Source organism: Euprymna scolopes, chromosome 5 (genome assembly GCF_053919585.1).
Source record: "Euprymna scolopes isolate OS-2025 chromosome 5, ASM5391958v1, whole genome shotgun sequence".
NCBI classification, from domain to species: Eukaryota; Metazoa; Mollusca; class Cephalopoda; order Sepiida; family Sepiolidae; genus Euprymna; species Euprymna scolopes.
The window spans coordinates 26,247,792-26,273,063 of NC_136486.1; the positions used below are offsets into that span (position 1 = coordinate 26,247,792).

At 35.6% G+C, this 25,272-nt stretch overlaps 1 protein-coding gene across 1 annotated transcript in view; it reads left to right on the forward strand.

Annotated features, from left to right (window-relative positions):
- LOC145276746 (cilia- and flagella-associated protein 161-like) overlaps positions 1-24,716 on the forward strand; it is a 174,255-nt gene extending 149,539 nt beyond the window's left edge. Inside the window, exons 6-7 of the mRNA XM_080127977.1 lie at positions 2,599-2,675; positions 23,947-24,716. Coding sequence (XP_079984103.1) covers positions 2,599-2,675; positions 23,947-24,172 — 303 coding nt within the window. The 3' untranslated portion in view covers positions 24,173-24,716. The remainder of the gene's footprint in view (positions 1-2,598; positions 2,676-23,946) is intronic.
- The last annotated feature ends 556 nt before the right edge of the window (positions 24,717-25,272 follow it).

Below are 25,272 nucleotides of genomic sequence, written 5' to 3' on the forward strand. Positions count from 1 at the left end.
AAAATCCATGATTTCCGACCATTTTTGGCTAATTTTGGGGTAATTTTGACCCATTTTGGACTCTGAGATACCCTAAAAAACCCTATACTTGTGGGATAGCCAATGGGAATGTTAGATTTAATGATACAAATGCATTTATAGTCAAAAAATGCACCCTGTGGCTTTCAATAAATGATTAAGTGTGTTCGGGGGCGAAATTTGGGCCATTTTCACGCGTCGACGCGGTCAAATCACGTTTGGGGCCAGCGACCCTCCAATTTTGACCCGTTTTGAAAAAAATCACTTGTTCCCATCTATTTACATATAAATGAAGGTAATAAGCCACTTTTGTCATTTATTTGAAAAATTTTGTTTCTATAGCCTACCCCTAATTATATGCATGTTCGATTCTTAAAACCGATAATCATGGATCCTAATTAATTGAGTCAATTAATTTTGACTTATTTTATTGGTATATGAACATTACCGGAATTTTGATATACAAAAATTTTGTTTAAAAAAATCTCAAAAGATATATATGTCTGTTTTTTCCTTCCTTAGTTAGTCTGTACATTACACTTTGAAAAAGGTCAAATACAATTTTTGAAGGTCAAACTACTTTTAAAAAAAGACCAAATTCACAGAATAGCCTTTTAAAATTCCAATCCGGCAACCCTGGACAAGAATACGAGAGTGACTTCCCTTTTGATGTAGGCTCGTTTTCGAATATCATTATAATAACATATGATCATTGTTGTAATGCTATGAGAAAGATGTACAGTAGTTCACCACCGAAAAATGAAGTCTGTGAAGTGTTATGTAAAAAACGGGAGCATTTGAAAGAAACAGGGGGAAAAAAAACGAGAACAACATTGTAAAGAGATGCTGGACTGAAGGAGTAAATTAAAGATTGTCTCTTTCAATGTGATTTCATTATTTGTATTGAACTATGTAGCACAATATTACTTTCTGGGTATTTATTAGTATTTATTAATTTATCTCATTTGGGTCAGTTCTGAATTTGCTTCTGCTTTAGAGGGTCTGAACGATACAGAGGCTTGCATGATATTCATCGCAGGTAATTAAAAGCAAGGTAAGCACTCAGCGAGGTGTTCTTATATGTTTTTACTGCTGTTAAAAAATTTTGTAAGATTTTTTATCTATCCTAGTATAATGTAAATGCCTGAGGAACCAATCATTTTCTAGCTGAGATGGACCTTACAAAAACAGACAAACCTACAGCCTAAATGAAAATATATTTAAATGAGTGAGTCATTCTAATTGGTGCTGTTGAGCCTTTTTTTACTGGAGCAATTTCACTTTGCTTTTTTTTCTTCAGTTCTGCATTGTTTCCTCTAATCGATGTGAAATCAATTTTGTACCAGATATTAACTCGTTCATTCATTTTTTGTAGGTCTTGGATATGACCTTAAACTATATCCGACGGTGAGGCCCCAGCTTACGGGCTTTGGGGAGCCTGGAGCCACTATTTAATTGCCATTGCTCTCAGATCCACTCTAACCCGGAGTGGTAGTACCTGTTAGGGTCCCAACTATGGGTTGAATAGAAACCGACTTGAAAAAAAAAATCAAATATATTCTATTAAAAAGTTTTCTTCAAAACCACTAGATCCAGCATTAAATAACCTGAAAAGGGTTGATATGCTGTAAAACAAAAACAACCAACCAAATCATTTTTTGTTTTTTTTTATTTACAGTGATACAGCTGCATTTCACTATATTTTTTTTTCTTTCAAAACATTCCTTACTTCTAAACAACTTTAATCTAACCCTAACTGGCAGTCACTCAGACTTGGGGTGGTTATAAAAAAAGTTTTGTTAACTGACCTAAAAATGCTAAAATGGCCCAGAAACTGGGGAATCATTTTATATTAAATTTATATATGAAACTGACTTTGAATGGGGAACTCTCACTTCTTTTGACGCATGAGTCAAAGTATAACCATCACTTTCAATCAAACTGTAATGTTCTTCCAACTTCTTCCCATTGCGATCAAATCTCTCTCAATTGTTTGGGTCTATTTCATTATTGGCCTTCCTCTTCTACTTTTTCCATTAGGAGTCCAGTGTAGCACTTGGTTAGCAATTCTCTCTGGGTTCAATCTTGGGGCATGTCCGAGCTAGCTTAGACATCGTTTGCAGATTATTAACAATACCACCTGTTTGTTATTGCAGTCTCTGACCTCTTAGTTGTTCCCGTTTAATCCCTAAAATCTGTCTAAGGTACATGGAATCAAATGGGTCTAATTTTCTCTCAGCTGATTTTGAAATGTCAAGTTTCACTTCCATGTAGCAGAAACGAAGCATAGCCCCACTCTAAATTCTAAATTAATAAAATAAAATGGCCGCCTGCCTAAAACAGTAGAATCTCATTATTGTTTTTTTTTAGAGGGGGTCGTAGTATTCAGTGGAGGATGCTAATCTACAAATGTATCACGAAAACATCTTCATATTTTTTTTTCAGGGTAAAGAAAATTAAAATCGTAGTAATAAGCAATGCAAAAATGTAAATTGTTCCAGTCAAGAAAATTCCAAAGTACCAACTTCTTTTCTATTTTTTTTTTTTTTTGTACTTGATTGTTCTTTTTGTTTGTTTCAGGCCAACATCCAAGTAATAGTCAACCATGTTTATACGAATCAAAACCTTTGTGTTGAGGATGGCGCCACTTTGATCAGGTGAATGATGTTGACTTTTTTTTTTTCTTTTTTTTAAATCATCATAATCATCATCATCATCATCATCATCATCATTTGGATCTGTGGAAATCACACAATGCCATCTTTCATATGTAACATATTGCTGCTGAGCATTCTGTGGACGTTCAGCGTGAATGGAGACCCCACAGTATTATTGTAGCCCTTTTGTTAAAACTGTAAAAGTATTTATCTAAGTAATCTGGTTAATGTAGTGTCAGAATATATCTGGTTATCTCGGTTTATCTTTATTTCTTATAGGAATCTGTGACATTTTTCCATCGTATGGACGCCCAGTGCGAATGGAAACCCCACGATATCATTATAACATCTTTAGAGTAGAACAAATACTACCCTTGGATCCTAGGCAGAAGACCAAGAAGGTATATTTTAGTTTCACGTACAACCCATAAGCGACATCATTTTTTTTTTTACATTGTGTCTTCGGTGATCTGGGAGATTCTATTGATTAAAAAGGAGGATAGAAGGTGATAGCGTATCTATATACTAATAATTTTTAATAAATAGGATCTCCCGATCGAATAATTTATAATCTGGAAACCGTGGCACACATATGTACGTTAAGGGTATAAAAGTATTAATATATAGATGATGATGATGATGATGATGATTGTTGTTGTTCTTCTTCTTCTTTTTCTTCTTCTTTTTCTTCTTTTTCTTCTTCTTCTTCTCGTCATCAGTGATTACTCACTGATATATAACCGATGGTGTTCCCAGGAGCCTGGGTGACAACAAGTCTTCCCAGATTTCTAGTACTCTCCACCTCTTTCTATAATAACTTTGCATTATTGCAACAGCCACTTACCATAGATTTCTCGCTGGTAATGACTATTGGTCTTCTCTAGGATTTGTGTGGCAAGAAGCCTTCCCAAGGTCTCGGTACTCTCTGCAGTTTTCTAGTGGAGGTCTCGTTAGTTCTCTCCCTCCTCGGTCTTTCCATTCTCCTTGACCCTTCACAATTGTTTTGTGTGCTATTAATCGAGACTAATGCCTTATATTTTGAAACTGCACTTTCAGTGTGGCTAATTAGTATTCGTTACTTGTGTAGGTTGGTTTCTGCATTCAATGATTTTTCTTCAGATTTCAGCTGTTGCCATCATTGCTGTCATGGGCATTGTGTAGTTGTGGTCTTCCCTTTGATTTCAATTTCTAAACTCACTATATCTCAAACTGATGATGATCGGTAGTGTTCTCTGGAATCTGACTGACAACAAGTCTCTACAGATTTGTTGTAATCTCCCCCTCTTTTGATTACCATTGCAAATGAGTTTGCATTATTGCAACACCCCCTTACCATCAATTACTTGTTGTCAGCAACTATTGTTTTGTTTTATTTCTGGGGGTTTGGGGGCTAGATCCTAATGATCTATGAATCTTTTCAGTAGAGGTCTGATGAGAGCTTTCCCTCCTCTGTCTTTCCATCTTCCTTGAATATTCATGACTATTTTGTACCATATCAGCCGAGGTTGATGTCATTACAATGTGTGTTTTTTAGGGAAGGTACAGTTTGTCAAATTTCTTGCAGTTTTAGTTCCTTCCATGTTTCTATAATCTTCCCTGTGATTCCAATTTCTCCTTTTGTGTTTTATTTCTGTTGCAATTTCCATGTGGATGGTTTGTGTCTATAGTTTATGTTAGTTTTCGCATTCAAGGTTTTCCCCATAAGATTTCAGCGGTTTTCATCATTGTTATCTGTTGTATAATCTTCCTTTGATTCCAATTTCTCCTCATTCTTTTTCTAGTTTTTTATTTTTCATGACTTTTCTTAGTACTCCTACGATTATTGGTATTCTATTAAAATCCTCTATGTTCAATATTCTTTTTAATACTCTGGCAAGTTCCATGTACGTGGGTTGTTTTTCTGTCTTCTTGATTATTACTGTTTGCCGGTACAGCAAAATCTACAATTTGGCATTTGTTTTTCTTCTTGTTTTTTATTATCATATCCAGTTTCCTTGCTTGAATGAGTTTATCTGTTTGTATTTCCATGTCCCAGAGGATTTTATGAGTTTTGTCTTCTTGGCCTTTCACAATTGTTTTGTATGGTATTAACCATTTGTTTACAATGCCATGTGCTTTCCCCCACACAGTCATGGTTGTTTTTGTATTATTTTGGAGCTAGTTTACTCCATCCAGTTATTATACGATTTGCTGTAGTATATCTTTGTCCACATTTACTGTTTTCCTGTGTTTTGTCTATTTTACCATTGGTGTAGTTTGTTTTAATTGCATTATTCTGTGTAGCTGTCAGTAGTGATTCTGTTTCTGGATTATTATGTATTTTTCCAAATCTTTTTTGTGCATTCCACAGTCTTCTATACTTACTAGTCTTTCCTCCTTTCTTCCTTTTCCCACAGAGTTTGTCTATATCATCTTTCAAGTAGAATTCATTGTGCATGGCCATTAGTTTTCTAGTCTTCTGATCAAGATGGCTAAGTTATATTTTATTCAGCCTATGAAAGGCCCAGAGTATCTTATTAATATTATTAATATTGTTAAATTATATACGCAGATGTTTATTCTAGTTACTAGATTTCTAGTATAGAATTTAGTTCTTAAGTTTTTTTTCTTATTCTTCTCATGTATTTTTTTCCAATCTTCTCTTTCATTTCTCTTGATTTGATGTCTGCTTCCAGAGTTCCCAAATATTTGCAGGTATCATATTCGCCAAGTGTTCTAATATCCTCTTGGTTGCGCAGTTCCATGTCCTCTGCTGCCTCTAGTTTCCCCCTTTTCATCTCTAGCAGTGCACACTCTATTCCTAATTCCATTCGGATATCCTGGCTGAAGATTCTGGTCGTGTTTATCAGATTTTACAGTCCCTCTTTGCCTTTTTCAAATAGTTTCAGTTTATCCATATACATAAGATGGTTTATTCTTTGTTCTGTGTCTGAATACTTATATCTACCATCACCTTTGTGGTGATAATAGAGAATCTCATTGAAAGATAATTCTTATCTCAGTTAGGTGTTATCCTCTAGCTGTCAGTTCCAGCCATTTATATCCCCATTGCTTTGTTAAAGAGATTAATAATCTTATTGGATATCATGTACATTCTTAAGCATTCTATTATCTATGTTTGATGGATTATGTTGCAGGCTTTCTTGTAGTCGATCTATGCCATGGCTATGTTCTTTTATTTACTGCTTTTTATTTCCTTCAGGATCTTTCGATCTATGTATGACAGGCCATACATCCCTATTTTCACTTTCCTGCATCCTTTATGTTTCTCTGAATGCAGTTCACGATTGTTAAAAGAGTTGTATATTTGTTCTCCTTCACCTGTTTTGTCAAAATTTTCCACATGCTTGTGAAACAAGTTATTGGTCTGTAGTTTCCCACCCAGGTTCATTTCCTTTTCGGCATCTTTTTGTATTAATGCACTTCTATAGGTCATCCATATTTATGTGTTAATTTTGTGGATATATCTTTTCAGGTTTTGCGTTAGTCTTTTATGTATGGCTGTGAATTTTTTTAAACCAATATGCATCTATTCTGTTGTGATCTGGCGCTTTATAGTTTGCAAGTTTTCTTAGAATTGTCTTGAGCTCCCTTTCATCAATTTCAATATTTGTTCTGTCTTCAATTCCTGAAGTTCTTTCATGTTTTTCAACCATTAGGTATTTCTGCTGCAGTTTTGTGGTTTTCATCATATCTTGCTCCAGAAGTGCTTTGTTTCTGCCAGGTTCGGTTGTCTTCTTCTTCTTCTTCTTCTTCTGTTTTGATAAAATTGTCTTTATTTTCAAAAGTCATATTTTGTTTGTATTATTCTGATTTGTGTCTGTATCGTCTCAATCTTCTAACTTTAGCTGCTATATTTTGCTTTAGTTCTTCATGTTTCTTGTTTAGTCTTTCTTTGTGAGTCACATTCTTCTTCCATCGTTTTCTTTTATCTTTCATCATATTTACGATTTTAGCTTCTTTTCAAAGTTTGCTGATCTGTTTTTATTTTTAGTTTGATTTCCCATCCAGACTTTGTCGCTTCATTCTTTTGACCAGTTTTTATGTCTACTTTTAGTTTCAGTTTCCCGTTGACATCTGTAAACTCATAAAAACTTATTCTCCGGGCCTTGATAATTGGTGATCCTTTGTAAAAAATAGAAGAAAAAAAAACTTACTGATTTAATTCATGAATAAATTATTTAGGTCTGTGACAGCATCTTTTCAGGTGCATGAGAAGAATCTGTTCACTTTTCTGTTTCTAATTTTAATTTCTTCCAATCTCCATTCCTTGGGGACTAGAGTTTCATTCTCAGTGAGTTCTGTGGTTTCTTAGTTATCGGTCTCTTCAGCTTTAGTATTTATGTTTTTCCAGTTTTCTGCCTGATCTGTTACATCATTTTATTGTTTTGAAACATTACACTACCAGGACAAAAACGGCACGAGTGCACTTTAACTTGCTGAAGGTAGTTTTTGTTTCATTTTCGGAAGAGTTATACTAGCAGAAAAGGAAGACAATCCAAAATTTAATTATTCCAAAAATTAATGTAAATAAATTCAATTTAGAAGACATTTTTCTTTTTTAGATCTGAGAAAACAATTTTCACAGGCCCACCAATTACTGTATTAAGCGAAGTTATGTGAGAAACACAAAATTTTTCAAGCCCTGTCTCAAGTAAAAAAAAAAATAATTAAAAAAATATCAAAATATTCTAAAATCATCGTTACAATTCTTAAGACTTATTTTATTTATTCGACAAATTTCTATTAATTCCAGCTGTAAGAACCAACCTTTTTTGAGGATATATTTTGCTTGATCTTTTGTGCCGTTGTATGGTGGCCGATAGAACTGTCACATAGATTTTTCATTTGCTTTTGATAGTCTTTTTCTTCAGAGTTTTTCTATAGTAGCACTCCATTGCCGTTTTATTACCATTGGTCTGTCTTAATGTTCACCTTTACTTTTCTGTGTTTGATCTGTGTTATTGTGGTACCCAAATTAAAGAGATTACTTAAACGTTAAAATGTTTTTGATCCGTGAAATTCTTATACCATAAATTAGAGGATTACTTTATTATTTTAATGTGAGATAAACTAATATAAATGTTTTGTTCTTGATACGTGATCAAGGCTGTTGAATCGATCATTCCTCTCTACCAGTTCGTTTTAAAGAGATTTCACTGGTGAAATTCAGAAGTGTTCATCCACAAAGCAATAGCATCATCAGAAGGTTGATGAAGATATCCAGGAGGCTAGCAAAACTGACATCAAACCTGGTTCATAGGTCTACAGTGTTCGTTGCTGGTTCCTGGACTGGCTGTTTATCACTATCTTGACCACTGCAGACTGTTGTGTATGGTGTGTGTTCATCCGGGATGCTATGCGTTCTATGGGAGGAGCCAGATCAACCCATCTTGGGTGAATGTTGTTTCAGTTTAAGCTAACTCTGTGGATTCGATCGTAACATCTAAAAAAGTTTGACTCTGAATTCAGAGCAATCCAGATCTGAAGTGGAAGACTTTCATCAAGTCTTTTGCTAAAATCTCTGCAAAAAATGGTTGGATCATTCTGTCACTCTAGAAAGTTCTTGACTCCCAATACAATCCTCTGCCTGTATAAGATTCGGATCAAGATGGAGTAATACTGCCACATTTGAAAAGGTGCTGCTTAGAGCACTTTTTCTTGTATTAAGAGAGAACAAAATCAACTTCACAATCTAGTGGGAGGTGATCTTTTCGCTTCTCTACAGCACCTTTTTTAGAAGAGATGGTTTTCCATACTCTATCGATATTTCCGTGGTAAGTGCTCAAATCAGCTTCAAGCTCTGAACATCTACTCCGCAAAACTTTCCCAGCAAAAACTCATTTTCCTACCAACATTGCAAAGAACTCTCCTTTCTTCCTTTTTGTACCTTAAATTAAAAGAAACTTCCATGAACAGAGTTTCTTACAAAGAACTTCCCATCTGTGGAACATGTTACTGTTAGAATATCTCCTTAGCAATTAAAAGAAGGCTGTTTTTAACTGACTAGTTTGGACTTTCTTATAAATAGAGCTTAAAGTGTTACCTTAGCAAAATAATTATAGCTTTGGTGTGACATCGTAGATGTATGTCTTTCAAAATATGAATTCGAACATAAGCGATAACAAAATAAAAAAAATAAATGGTAAAAATTATCAATAGTGTTGGAAATTATTTTAATCGTCTAAAACAATTTTTTTTACTGTCACTACATATTGTTTATAGTCCTTTCATGATTATAAAAATTTTTCCAGCCTAGCAAAAAATATGCGACAGAAGGAAATATATTTACTAGTAATGTAAATTTTTAATAATAAAATTCAATTATCTAGATTCATCGGACTACTGTTCTCATCTTGAGTGTGATTTTTCACAATGTTCTGGTCGATGTAACCTCCGATCTTCTTCAGGTGTATCTTGTAGAACTCGGGAATTTGGACAGAATTCGTGTTCAACAGAAACATTCCCAAGTTCGACAAGATACACCTGAAAAAGGTCGGAGGTTATGTCGACCAAAATATTGAGAAAATCATACTCAAGATGAGAACAGTAGTCCGATGAATCCAAATGATCGAATAACCAATCCTCATCTCAAAATTTCAGAACCGTAATAAAATTCAAGTTAATAATATAGGGTAGCATATATATATATATATATATATATATATATATATATATATATATATATATATATATATATATATATATATAACATTTGACAATAAGCATTGGACTAGGAAGGAGACCCCTGATAGTTTTGATATCCTCATGGGAATTCAGACTAGGCATTGTACTTATGTATGTATAAATGTGGGTAAGTACGTGCATGCATTTTTGTGTATATGTGCGTGTGTATATATATATATATATATATATATATATATATATATATATATATATATATATATATATATGTATATATGTATGTATATATATGTATATTTAATTTTATCAATATCGGTATATAATTGACATAATCATTCGTGTGACTATCTCTGCTGCTGCTATTATAAATATTTTTATCGACATCTTTATTCATTTTTTTTATAGAATATATATATATATATAATAATTTTTTTTCATCATTATTACTAAATTTTTTATACTTATTACTAATTTTGTTACTATAATTACTAAATTATTATTATTATTATTATTATTATTATTATTATTATTATTATTAACCATAATCATAATCTATTCTATTATTAGAATTATTTTGCATTTATTATTATTATTATTATTATTATTATTATTATTATTATTATTATTATTATTATTATTATTATCATGCCTTTTTGAACGCCTTAATTAGCTATGATTCTGCAACACTTAATACATTATAATCATCACTCTTACAATTTTTTTTAATAATGACATCGGATTTAACATTTATAGAAAGATCTGTTTCATTCTGCCTAGACAATTTCCAATCAAAGTAATACGAGCTTTCACGGACTGATTTTTTTCCATGCTTGAAATCACTTTTTCTAATTAAGCTGATGATGAGGGTTCTCATATTGGATTTCTCTCTTTTTACCATTAGGTTCCATTTGACTAGGGACAGACTTCTCTTTGGGCTACTGCACTGCTCGGAAAAAAAACAATTTTCATTATTTCAGTTGTTTTGAAAACTTTCCAATCGGATTATATGCATCGTCACGCTGGACTTATTTTGGAATACATTCTCTTTAAAGAACTATTTTGCATTTTGGATCAACTTAAGAGGAGTTTCATGCAAGTTGAAATATTATGCACGGTTTGTTTTTTATATATAGTTTTTTACATATCCAACATTTTTTCATTTTTTTTATTTAGCAATTTTTAACTACAATAAATTGTGGTTTCACTTAATGCCTTAACTAGCAAATTCTAACATTGCTACAAATATAATTTGCTGATTTCTTTATGTCCTCTGATGAGAAGAATAATAAGAATAGCATTCTTTGAAACTCCGTGGAATAAGGACTTTGTAAATTGTTTTCTTGGAGTATTCAGTCGGACAATAAATTCTGATTCTAAAGTTCCACTTACAGTTTTAACTTTCTTTCTCTTATATATATATATATATATATATATATATATATATATATATATATATATATATATATATACATACATATAAAATTCCAACAAAACGTGAGAAAGTAGAACTTTTCTTTTGAAATGAAAATGTACATTCTGCTCGTTTAATGAATGAATGGCAATGTTCCCTTCGAAATTTATATGTAACATTTGTTTCCTATGCTCATTAAAGAAACACAAAAATATTCAACGCCCCCCCCCAAAAAAAAATGGAGTAAGAGGAAAATTAACTTTAACTGTAACCAATAGCAGTCCTAACTGTGGTTTTAAATTATTCCCAGATTTACTCTGACCCAAAGTGGTAGAACCTGTTAGGGTTGTCGATGATAAGCCATTAAAGTATTTATCTCCAGTTGACTGGAGAAAAAAAAACACAGTATATTTGACTGCACTGAATATTATTCAACACACTATCATGTTGGTGCAAAAGATTTTGCCGATTTAAAATTTCATCTTAAAAATAAAAAAACTGTTTTTTAAAATCTTTATTCATGACAATAACATTTGCTCTTTATAACTTGATCCAATCTGTCAACGAGCTTATAAATGCCTTACTTTTAAAACTCTTTAAACTTTGATGTGAAATATGAATCTAATTCATGTTCAATCTCTTCGCGTGATGTCAACCTGAGGCCATCTAAATAGTTTTGTAATCCTCGTAATAAGGGAGCTAGGTTAGGAGAATATTCAGGATGGAGCAAGATTTTCTAATCAAATTCTCCTGGAAGATCTTTCGTCAGTAGTGCTGTATGAGGACGAGCATTATCATGATGGAAGATGACTTCCTTTTTGTTGATTAAAGAAGTTGTTTTCGATTCAACATTGGTAAGAATATTGCAGAAAAATTTGAATGATGCTTTAATAATCCGAAAGAAAAAGTTATAAATTAATCATGGTGATATATTTAAGTAATAAAATATGCATGAAATAAATTACAATTACAATGACTTAAAATTACCCTTCTATAAACCGGGAAAAACTCGATATATAATTAACATCAATCCGGTCAGAGCCTGATTAATAAATCGCGAAAATTATTCAGTTTAAGCAAAGTGAGCAATAAAATGTTCGTTTTTTAAGCACACACACACACACACACACACACACACACACACACACACACACACACACACACACACACAAATAACAAATGAGTCTTATTCAAGATGACTTCCGGAATCCCCATCTTTGTAAAGAAGTTTAATAATTCTTCCACCACCTTCTTGGCAGATATGGTGTATAATGGAATAGCCTCTGGAAATCTGGAGCTAGCACACATTACTGTCAACAAATACTTATGGCCTGATTTCGTTTTTGGCAAGGGTCCAACGCAATCTATCAGTACCTTGTCAAAAGGTTTTTCACTAACGGTTATTGGTCTTAACGGTGCTGGTGGTATGGCTGCCTGAGGTTTTCCTGCCTTCTGGCATGTTTCACACGAATTATAGAATCTTTTAACACTGGTCTTCACTCCAGGCCAATAGAAATGTCGAGTCAACTTTTCGTGGGTCTTGTTAATTCCCAGATGTCCTGCTAACGGGACGTCATGAGCTAATCTAAGCACTTCTTCGCGATATTTATTTGGCATAATCAGTGGGCAGTGTTGTTCTTTTCTACCATTTTTCTGCTTCGCAGAATAATTTATTTTTAATATCCTCTTTTGCAGGAAATATTGCTGTGTATGGCTTCTGTCAGTCGGCGTGTTTATTTGCTTAACAGATTCCCTTAGACTATCGTCGTTCTTCTGAGCTTTTATTAATTCAATACATGACTTCCCCAATAGCGCGATTTTCTCCTCACCAGATGAGTCTAATGGCGTTATCTTCTCATCACGCGATTTGATTGACAATGTTTTTTTTTATCATTGTCTATTGTCAGTCTGTCGCTACGCAAGTTGTACATGTATACACTTCTCACTTTTTCTTTAGACTGGATTTCATCTATGTCGGTCAGTTCAATATTGGCTTCATTTCCTATGATGAAATCTATATCCTTCATTGGGAGTTTTTCCACGATTCCGCCTATTATTGTCTTTCTTACTCTTACTGTCTGTCTTACCCATTCTCAGGTCTACCTTTATCACGAGTATATTCATTACTCCTCTTCCTACTCCCTCGCTCGATACATGCCCCATTATTCGACTTCTTGGCACCTTCTTTCTCAGGATTAATGCCTGAGCGACCCCCTGTGTCTCTCAGTATTTTCACTGGTATTTCGCTTCCCTTTCCGTTGATAATTCTCCCTCCCTTGTGAAAGGTTTATAAATTTTGCTATCCTGTGTTGACGCTATTACTCCTTGTAGCTTTGTGCACTTTCTTCCAATCGGGCCCTCGGGTTAGTCGGCATTGTATTGCTATATTGCCTGCCTTCCCACACTTATAGCATGTAAATCGATTTGCCTTCTGTAATGGCTTCCATTGGCTTTTGTTCCAGTTATCTCTCTTTGTAGTTACTTCTTTCAATTCATTCACTCGACTTGCTATGTTTGGTTCTCTTCCAGGTGATTATATCGCTGCTAACCCTAAGCCTGATTCGATCCTTTTCTAGTTTAGATGACTTTGCATTCCTTTAGGCAACTAGTTGGGGATTTCTTCTATCAACACGAGTTGCTAAATTTTTTCTGCATCTCCATTAATTTCTTTGATGTCACAATTCCTTAAATGATTATGTCTCATTTTTACTTAGCGTCCGAAATTTTTATCTGTAGACCTCCAGGACTAATTGAAAACTCTTCACACTTTTTCGTTTCTCTATATCGCAATCATCACACTCCTTTATCAACAAAGTGGTGAATGTTTTTTGTGCTTTCCCCATGGGTGTGGTTTGCAGTAAAATTGCCCACTTCTCACGTGGCCACCCAAGGTTAACTGCAGTGCTTTCGAAGTGTGGAAAATATTCATCCACGTTGTCTTCAGTGAATTTGGGTACCAGCCTCACTTGTTTGGTCGAGTCTAAGCTATTTCACTTGGTTTCATATGCTGATTCGGCTAAGCTTATGTCTCTTAATCGAATTTCTTGTTCGATCTTTTCTTTTTCTAATTCTACCTTCGCTTGTAATTTATATTTTTCTACCTTCGCTTGTAATTTATATTTTTCTAACTCCATTTGCTCCCGCAATAAATTAGCTCGTTCATCGCTTAACTCGTTTAATATTCCTGGCTTGAAAATCTTCTCATCCACCATGTGTTTGACTGTGGCTTGGATGATCTTATCTTTCCCCATCGCCTTCTTCGTTTCCAGTTTCAATTTGTCCCCTGTTTCTATTAACTCTCTTTTCTTCATCTCCTCCAGTTTATTGAAAGACGGTTCAACAAAGAACCTTTTCACTCTCCATTGTCATTTTTTCTTCCTCTGCGCACAGCTTGCAAACTTTTATTTGAATTGGCTATCGAGCCCCAGTGTGGTTTGTCTGCACGTTTTTTTTAATTTAATTTTTTTTTTTTTCGCTGTCTAGTGTTGATTCTCGCTTTAGGGTGTTTCCTCCCAAATTTTCATTAGTCCAATTTTATATTATTTTGTCTTGAGGATAAAAAAAAATTCTCCAGACGAGCCCCCATGTTAGATCTTCCCTTGCGGTCCTATTTCTACATATTTCAGGAAATCAGAAATAATCCGTTTGTCGGGAGGGTTAGTGACAGAAGCATGTGCTAGACAACATTTCGACCTTCCTAGCCGTCAAATTTTTTATAACGTATAAGTTATCACGCTTTTAATTTAGAAATGCTACCTATAAGCTTCGGAAGGGGTTACGTCAATTATCGGTGCATTTAAACCGAGTTCGCATGACAATGTCTACCTAGTGAAAGGTAAGGACGACACCTTTGGTAAAAAAAAAAAAAAAAATGAAAACATTAACATAATCCTTTCTTTTTTTTTTTTTTTTTGAAAACTCATAATATATACGAGTCAACGACAATTTAAATTCCAAAGTCAAACAATAGAAAAAAATGAAGAAGTTGACAGTTTATTTCAAGATGGTTCATGTAATGTAGATGAATGAGCACACCAAAGCTGAGTCATTCGAGGAATTTCGTAATTTCTCTTCTTTTTTCTACGTGTCCATTTGCTTGTTGATAATGGAGTCCCAAAATCATTCAACAAGTGTGAACTGGACGGGATCTTAACAGTAACTGACTGACTGACTCATACCCAAAATAATGGCTGCTTTTATCTTTAGCGCTAGGGTTTGGTTAGTTTTTGTTTGTTTTTTCAATCTAACCTGATTGGCCTCTGGTCTTCTTTTATTAGAATGCTCTGCTGTTGGCTATTTTTGGTAATAACGATATTGGATCATCATGCGCATTTGTAAACAGCTAGCAAATAGATGAAAATCTGATGACCCCCCCCCCCACATACCCATTTTTCAATTTTAATCTGTTTGCAGCCCTTTTTCTGGAAAAAAACTGATTAAAAAGTTTCCCATATGTCTGAATACCGTGAATACCAAATTTCAAGTCTGTAGATCAAAAATTCGTTGAGTATATAGGTTGAGAAGTGTCCACACGCGCACACACGCACACACACACACACACACATTCTCACTTTTATAGATATACTAGCAAGCCGCCCGGCTTTGCCCAGTCATAAAATATGCATAAATATTATATTTTAATTAATACAGAAACTGAGACATATGCATGCGAGTGTTAGATTTTTTTCTAAACTGTTTATTTCTTGTAAGTAAAAAAGAAGAAAAAAATACTCGAACTGAGATCGAAATCAAAACCTAAAGAGAGTGAGCCCAGTATAATAACCATTAAACCAACGTGACACGATTTTTAAAAGGTGTTTTCAAATTACTTATCCTTAACATAAGTAACCTGTCATATGAACCATTCGTGCATGTAAATTCGTGAAACAATTAGCAAACAGATAAAAATTCGATCACTCCCAAGTATCAATTTTAACTCCTTAGCAGCCCTTTTTTCTGGATGAAAACAGATTAAAAGTTTTGTACATGTCTGAATATCCTATATACCGAATTTCAAGACTGTAGATAAAAAATTCGTTGAGTATATAGGTTGAGAAGTGTCCTCACACACACACACACACACACACATTCTCACTTTTACAGGTATATTTACATATAGATTTGGGCCGATGGTGGATAAGTGGTTAACAACACACTGAAACCCCGGGTGTGCCAAGTTCGAATTCAGTTTGTTCCACAGAAACACTTTCATCAAAACCAACGCTTGACCTTTTGTCAAACCTCCTCAAAAGGAGGTAAATGAAATAACTAAAGAAAAGTCTGTTTGAATTCTTTGAAGTAATAATTCTTTGACGGCCATGTTGTGTCTTGGTACCATTGCATCGCAGATGGTATCGTCTTTCTTGTTTGAATATATTCCTCAGCATTCTCCTTCATCTCTTCCCGCTCCCCGCCTTGTAAATTCACCTGTGATCGCGTTTGAACTTGTTTTATTCAGTTTCTCAAAGTTAGATGACTAGAAAATCTATGGTGTAGTCCCTGGTTTTGGTCGAGGCTATCTTGGAACGATATATTTGGGTTAGCCAAAGAACCGCACCCCAATTTAATATAAATTGGGATATAGATGCTACTGTTTCAGCTAAGGAATAGAGTGAAATATATATACGAAGCATACATATGTGATAAAAATGATAAATTAAAAGATGATGAGAGGAAAAAAAGGGGTCACCAGGCAGCAAGTGCTACCTAAAACATTTTTATGCAAGAGATAAGCATATAAAAGTTATAACGAAGAAAGTAATTAGTCACAAGTCAAAGCATTCATTGTGTGCATATACATGTGTAAATAATGTACTTATATGATTATTTGGCAGCGTGGCATTGTGTATGCATGTGTATTGGTTTACCTTGTTACAAGGTCAAACTATTTGCCAAGAACTTTGAAGCTAATTCTACCCTACACGACGAAGGCAACCAACTCCCCATATTTCCTCCTATAACAGACAACACACTATGCAACATACAAATATCTGTGCGTGAGGTCCAGTAAAGTAACTGGCCCTGACAGCATTCCAATTATAGTGCTGAAAAAGATTCAACCAGAACCCATATTTACAAAACTGTTTAAGCGTTGCCTTAAAGAGAAGTGCTTCCCAACACATGAGACATGAGGGTCTCCTTAGGAAAATTAGATCATACGGTATCACTGGTAGAATACTTAACATAATTAAATCCTTCTTAGATAAGAGAAAAATCCAGGTTGTCCTCGACGGTCGTATATCTAAACAGTGTAATATAAATGCGGGAGTGCCTCAGGGGTCTATCCTTGGATCTCTATTGTTCCTAATATCTATTAATGACCTCCCCGACAAAACTGCCTCTGAGATGGGTATATATGCTGATGAGACCACACTCTATAACAGGCATGACAGGAAAACAAATGAACACATAACTAAAGAAATGACAAAAGCACTAGAGGATGACCTCCATCTGTAGTGGAATGGGGACAAAAATGGATGGTCACATTCAATGCTGCCAAGACTAAACTGGTTTCCTTCAATAATTACAAGAAAACTTCTCTGCCACCTATAGCAATGGCCAGTGACTACCTGTCTGAGAGTACATCTTTCAAACTGCTTGGCCTAACGTTCACAGGAAACTTGAGTTGGAACAATTATATTGAAAACATTGCCAGGGCCGAAGCAAAGAAGGTAGGCTCTCTTTACCGTGCTAGAAAATTACTGACACCTGAAAGTATCCTGTACCTTTATAAGGCCACCATTCGCCCATGTATGGAGTATTGCTGTCACATCTGGGCTGGTGCATCTGCTGCTAGTCTCTCGCTCCTAGACAAGGTTCAAAAGAGAGTCGCCAATCTGATAGGCCCTGAACTGGCATCTAAGCTTCAGCCTCTGTCCCATCGATGAAACATTGCATCCCTCTGCCTGTTCTACAAGTATTTTAATGGTGAATGCTCTGAGGAACTGCAGACACTTGTGCCCCCACGACGTAGACACCCTCCACAAACCCGACAGGCAGCTAAATCCCACCCCCACACAGTAGAGACCCCTAGATGTAGAAGATCTTTCTACTCCAGTAGTTTCTTCCCCAGAACCACTAGACTCTGGAATTCCATTCCAGGTCCCTGCTGTACTGTACTGACATGCAGAAGTTCAAGTGTAACGTGAACCGACATCTTGCTGCCCAAATCCCAACATAGTGCCCCAGTAGCTGCTGCCCCTGATAGTAGCCCCCTACACCACAGTGGCAATGTGCCTTGTTTGGGGTGAAAAAAAAAAACACCCTGGAAAACCTCATCAGTATGCCCTGTATTTAAGAATTCAAGTGATAAGTCGTTCCCCTCTCAGTACATACCAATAAGTCTCCTGTGTGTCATGAGTAAGTTGCTGGAATCCATATTAAATAGAGAAGTAGTCAACCACCTAAGCAAAAATAACCTTCTTAGTGACATACAATATGGTTTCCGTTCTGCTAAATCTACAGCAGATGTGCTAATGGTTATATTTCATAGGATTAGCGAATCTCTTGACAAAGGCTTCCTCTCTAGGGCAATTGCTCTTGACATATCAAAAGCCTTTGATAAGGTATGACATAAGGGCCTACTTCACAAGATTTCCAGCTACGGTATAACTGGAAATGTTTTCTCAATCATTAAATCATTTCTCTCTGATAGGCTCATAAGAGTAGTGGTTGATGGGCAGAAATCAGAGGCCTTCAGTATTAATGCTGGAGTCCCTCAGGGGTCCATCCTGGACCCAACTCTCTTCCTGATCTACATCAATGATCTCCCAAAACACATACTTAAATCATTTGTTGACATCTATGCTGATGACACGGCCATCTATGGCAACACATCTATGGTGATAAATGACAAAGTTCTCTCTGATTCTTTCTCCTCTGACCTTGAGCGCGTGGTACAGTGGGGGAAGAGATGGCTGGTTACTTTTAATGCATCTAAAACCAAGCTCCTATCTTTACATCATCAACGCTCTGATCCCCATCTGGCATCAATTGAAATGGACGGCTCTCGACTAGGGGAAGCTCCATGCTTTGATAAGCTTCTGGGCTTGACCTTTACTCCTGACCTGAAATGGAACACGTACATCAAATCTATTGCCAAGGTCACTGGAAAAATGGTGGGATCCTTCTACCGCTCCAGAAGATATCTCACTGCTGACGCAATTCTCTACTTATATAAAAGCCAAGTATGTCCAAGGATGGAGTATTGTTGCCACATCTGGGCAGGTGCTACTAAAAACACTCTATCCTGTCTTGATAGAGTACAAAATAGGCTTCGTGACTTAGTGGAGGATGCCCTTTTCTCTTCCCTGCAACCTTTCTCCCACAAGAGAGATGTTGCGAGCCTGTCTTTGTTTTATCGTTACTTCCATAGCGGGTGCTCGTCTGAGCTCCAATCCCTGGTTCCCCCTCGCCGATCTTTCACAAAAAACACCTGACTAGCTGAAACCACTATCAAAATTTTCCCCACTCTTTATCTGTGCCAAAACCAAAACGTAGATTCCATGAACAAAGCTTCTTTCTTAGAAGTGCACGCCTGTGGAACTCTGTTCCGGTTGCCTGTTTTCCACCTGACTACAACCTGGATGTCTTCAAGTCCAACATAAACAAATTCCTGATAAACCGCCCCCTTAAGTAGACACTTTATCAAATCTCAACACTAACATACTGTACGTGCAATAACCCTTATCTCTGAGTGGCTTCTGGGCCTTGATATGTGGTGACCATCTTGTAAAAAATTTAAAAAAATGTATGTGTGCGTCATTGAGTCGTTTTCTTTTGCTCCCTCGGCCCAAAGGACATGAGGAGATGTTGCTAAGCAATGTTCTTGGGTGCCTTCAAGTGTGCCCGGTTAGTGTCATCTCCATGTGTCCAGCTTTGCATTTTTTAAATATCCAGTTATAATGCGCAAACACCCTATTTTTCTAGCAACCTCAACAAAAGATTTTATATATCTGCTTCATTTTAGATATGGAGTGAACTCTAAGTTGCCTCTATCTAGCAGGATCTTATAGTACTTGCATATTCATTAAGATTAAAACTGCAACTAACAATCTTACTTCAAATCCTTCCATCTCACATGAGTATAATAACCATTCAGATCTTTCCGCCCTAATATTGAACGCCAGGTCAACCTGAGCTCATACCTTGTTAGACACATCTACTAACTGTCTCCATTTCCCAAATCATAAATCTGTACTCAATTCCAAAAGCACAGTACTGCTAAGTTATGTACAAGAAAATAATTCACAAAAAAGTCGCATCATTTTTACAGTAAAACTTGAAAACAAAGTCAATAAATTCTTTCAATAAATTCTGGATATCTCATCTTTCTTATTGAATTTCTTTAAGAAATAAATGTCAGTCGTCATTTTTGTCTCTCTTCTTTCGATTCTATAACGATTTATATTGAAATGCCAGTTTAAACATGACTGAAATTGGTTATTTCTATAAGGATCAAATGACGAACATAACGTTCGTGTGAGATGACCTAGTTCTACAAATACAACAGCTGGGCAAAAAATGATTATGCAGTACAAAGTGATTATCACTTTACATGAATTTTGTTGACTTCAAAAAAGAAGAGTTCTTATTTTTTTTATCTTTTTAAATTTTAAATTCACTTGTCTTTCTTTTAGAATTGGCTGCTTTTATAAAAATAGATAAAACTGTGTTTTTCTTACACCAGAGATTATTCTATATCTTTAAAAAGTCACAATTCGCCCATGCATGCAGTATTGTTGGCACGTCTGGGCTGGTATATCTACCACTTGTCTCTGACTTTTAAGCAGGGTCAAAAAAAAAAAAAAGTCTCAAATCTAATAAATCCTGCACTATCCACCAAACTCCAACGTCTCTCCCATCAATGAAATGTTGCATTCCTGTACCTGTTTTGCAAGTACTATGCTGTATGCAAATAAGCCTCGAACCATCCAAGAACTTAAGGCAAACATACGACAAGGAAATTTTTCCCTACAACCCCTGATGTTAAGAACTGTCATGGAGAATAGCTTAGAAAAAAACTCGACTTTGCGAAACCGAGAATGGAGGCTACTTAAGAGACATTATTTTTCATAATTAAGTCAGAAGAAATTTCCACACTATAAACTGTGTAATAAAAAAAGAATTAATTAAATAGAGTGATTTAAGAAAAAGTTGTTTCATTTTCAAACTGTAACGTGACTTATGGGCCACCCTGTATATATACTTTTTAACTTTTGTTCATTTCAAACAAACAAGCCATATTGCTATTTGGACATAAAGTGGGGTGCTATTTATGACTATGTCTATAGGGAACTATATAAGGAAATGAGTGAGATGTGTGTTCAGATTATATTTAAACTTCTTCATGTTAGTACAGTCAGGAAATAAGGTAGCAGGGAGGAAATTCTAAAGGGATTAAGCTATTAAAATAGAAGGCTTTCTGGCATCTATGAACTTCTACAGTGAAGGTATAGAATTTTGCTGCTTGATGGTTTTGTTGGTGGTATTTACGTTGAGGGAAGTATAAGTGTAATGAGTTCATCAGAGCACATTCCATTGAAGCACTTGTAAAACAGACACAAGAATTCAACATTGCTGTGATGGGACAAAGGTTGGAGCTTTGCAGATAGTGCAGGACCGATTAGATTCGACATTCTTTTATGGACCCTTTAGAAAGTGAAAAACTAGTGGTAGATGCACCAGTTCAGATGTGGCAACAATACTCCATGCATGGGCGAATGGTGGCTTTGTAGAAATGCAGAGATACTCTCTGTTGTGAGTAATTTTCTAGCATGGTAGAGAGAGCCCACCTTCTTTGCAGCAACCTTTGCAATGTCCTCAATATATTTGTTCCAGTTCATGTTGCCTGTGAATGTTAAGCCGAGATTTGAACGATGGCCTCTCAGGAAGGGTTATCAACATTTCCATGACATAAATTTGGTAATACTTCATATAATATGAAGAACGTTTCAGACAGTGTAACTTCCAACCTTTTTTTAACTGTATCTTGTGTCGAACTTTGGAAACTTGCTATTAAACTCATAAATCTATAAGGAATTTTTACGGAACCCTTTATTCAATCCATAGGGGTAGCATTCTCTCGTTTTGTCAGCCATGACCCAGTACAAGTCTGAAATGATTTGCAATTGTATTCACAGTATCGCCCTTACTGAGGATTGAACCTTCAACTTCCAGAAGAGTGTTACTTAGAACTGAATTTCACTTAGTACTTGATCCATGGCTCTACCCAATGAGATTGGATGGGAGGAGCTAGTCTCTGTCTTCACCTAAGGGGTGGGGGGGGGAAACTGATAGAGAGAAATCAAAATCAAATAAGAAAAGTCCACCATTGGTTGTAAGAAAAGTTAATGAGATTTAGGTTGGGGAAAACTTGTAAAAGGACAAGAGAATTAACGAAGCCCACACTGATAATGCCCCATAGCAGTTCCGGATGTCATTTTACCAAACACTTGAGCAAATATTTGATACTAAAAAATAAATATTTGATACTAAAACATAAATATTTGATACTATATATTCATTTCTTTTGTAACAAATACATCTTCAATCCAGATACTGTTTTGAAAACACGCTCTCAAATCCACACAAATAAAAACTGCAATTGCCAGGAAGCAATGCACCATTACGGAGACCATGTATTGGTATAACATCACACCAAGGGATGGGAAGTCACCTACAACAGCGCCTGCCAATAGTATACACACATACCGTGTCAGAGTAAAGGGAATTGGCTCTACACAGCCAGTCGACAAGGACACACACAGCAGATATCAGTTTTCCTTTTTATCCTATTGAGTTATGTGGCGGTCATGATGAAGTGCACATTCTTTATTTCACCTATTAATTGTATGAATTTTTTTGCAACAGTTGTTTACCACATGAGCTATGAAACTGTTCGGGGTAATTAACACCCCTCTATCTAGGACAGTATGGATTCGTCTAGCACTATGTAAGCCAGACATTTCTACTATTCGAGCAGAGAGCACACGTGTAGTTCTCCTTTCAGTCGGCCTGGTGGCCAGGGTGTGGTGTCTGCTCTGACGTTGCACCCAAGTTAAATTGTTCTTAGTCAATGGAGGAGGAAATATTTCTATACTAAGACAATTTTATTTTTTGGCACACTGCCAGAGAACCCTCTTTTGGGGGAGCTGGTTTTCTCTCACATTTAAAACAACCTTGTGTCACATTTTGTTTTCGTGGGGAAACAAATATATATCGAGAGCATATGCATAGTTTAACCGCTCGCAGTGAACACCAGGACTCTTTCACCTTAATATTATGACCCCCTAAACAGGACCACAACAAAAACATAATTTTAAATTTTACAATGTACGTCTCCAACATCTCCTTATCAACAATTTTATAGGCATTTCTTGACATGTACCATTATCGCTAACAAAGATTAATAAGATTCTAATCTGAGTCAAGGCAAATTGTTTGTTTAATGCATCCAAAACCAAACTTCTATCATATCCCTACTTGACCACAGTTGAAATGAACGGCTACGTTTTTTTTGTTTTTTTTTTATTTACACAGTGATCACCACTTATCAAGACCCGGAAGCCACTCAGGGATAAGGGTTATTGCAAGTACATTACGTTAGTGTGGAGATTTGATGAAGTGTTTAATTAAGGGGGCGGTTCATTAGGAATTTGTTAACATTGGACGAAGACATCCAAATTGTAGTCCGGAGGGAAGCAGGCAGATGGAACAGAGTTCCACAGGCGTGCAGTTCTAAGAAAGAAGCTTTGTTCATGGAATTCGCGTTTTGATTTAGGCACAGATATAGAGTGGGGGAAATTTTTCACAGTGGATTCAGCTAGACGGGTGTTTTTCGTGAAAGATTGGCGAGGGGGGACCAGAGATTGGAGTTCAGACGAGCACCTGCCATGAAAATAACGATAAAACAAGGATAGGCTCGCAACGTCTCTTCTGTGGGAGAGAGGAAACACTTTGTTGAGTGGTGCATTTTAGGTGGAATTGAGATAGGAAATGGATTAAGATTCAAAGGAGGAAATATAAACACGTGTGGACGGATAGAGAGAAGAAAATTTTATTATGGGTCAAAAAAAGGGATTGTGGGATTTTTACAATTACGGGGAGACAATCATAGGAAGAGTTCCAACACCCCCGCTTGCTCTTGGACAAACGTTTGGGACTGATCTTCATAGTGTTCTTTTTTTTATGCATATTTTTTTTTCGATTTTTCAGGACGGCCTTTAGTATGGAATATGAAATTTCTGTGCACACCTATTTGAATAGTCATAAAGCCGAAGAACACAATAATCATTGGATTCTTGTAACAGCGCCTCCTGGCAAAGAGATTATAATGCCTCCACATTTAACAGATGATATGCCATTCCAAGAAGCATCAGAAGAAACCAGCGAAGAACTAACAATGGAGAAAAATGATTGTGTTTGTGAAAAAGACAATTAATGCAACATATTTTTTAGATGAGGATTTATTGTTCGTATTGTTTGGGTTCTTCAGATTACTGTTCTCATCTTGAGTGTTATTTTCACAAGCACCCGTGGCATAGTGTATAAAATACTTGGTAAAATTCAAAGATATACTCTTCTGGAAGTTGGAGGTTAAATCTTCAGTGCGAGCGACACTCAAAGTACCATTACAAATTTTTACCCAGTCATGGATGACAGAACAAGAGCATGCTACCCCTGTCAATTAAATAAAGAGTTCTGTTCGAAATTGAGGGCAAATTCACAAGTTTGACAGAAAGATTCCTGAGTTTGATAAAATATGCCCAAAGAAAATTGGAGGTTCCATCGACCGAAACGTTGTAAAAATAACCCTCAAAATGAGAACAGTAATCTAAAGATTCCAAATAATAATTCCACATAGTTAAGAAATCTGTTTTCCTATTCTTTTGTAGTTTTTCCTTTCGATTTTCAGAAATAAACTGTCTAGCATAACTGAAAAGAAACTGCCATGATTTGAAAAGAATAAAAATTCTATTTTCCAATCCTTGTTTGTATATTATTTGAAACCACAATTGAACAACTTATATTTTGAAGTTGATTTTTCATGATTGTTAGTTACTCATTGTAAACATGTGCTAGGCTGCATGTTTACAATGATGCATGGCAATTATTGTATCTCTGCTGTGTTTAAAACAATGACGACACCCTAATGTAAGTAGCAGGCCACCAACATTGCCTGCTCATAAAATACGCTTAATTATGATATTTTAATTCATGCAGATTTCATATCTATTACTACAGAGACAATTCTTTATTGATTATTATATTAAACCTAATAGATAGTAGTTAAATCAAAATAATAAATATATGTATGCCTTGGGTGCCATCAGCTAGAATTGAAACCAAAACATACAACTCTCTACACCCAGTCCTGAGCCACATCTATTCACACACACACACACACACATACACATCATCATCATCATCATCATCATCGGCAATCACTTGTCACGAGTATGATTGTGTTCCCGTTGGTGAGATTGGGTATGGTCATCTCTGAGTCTTCAGATGGCTATGGAGGCCAATCCTTGACCCACA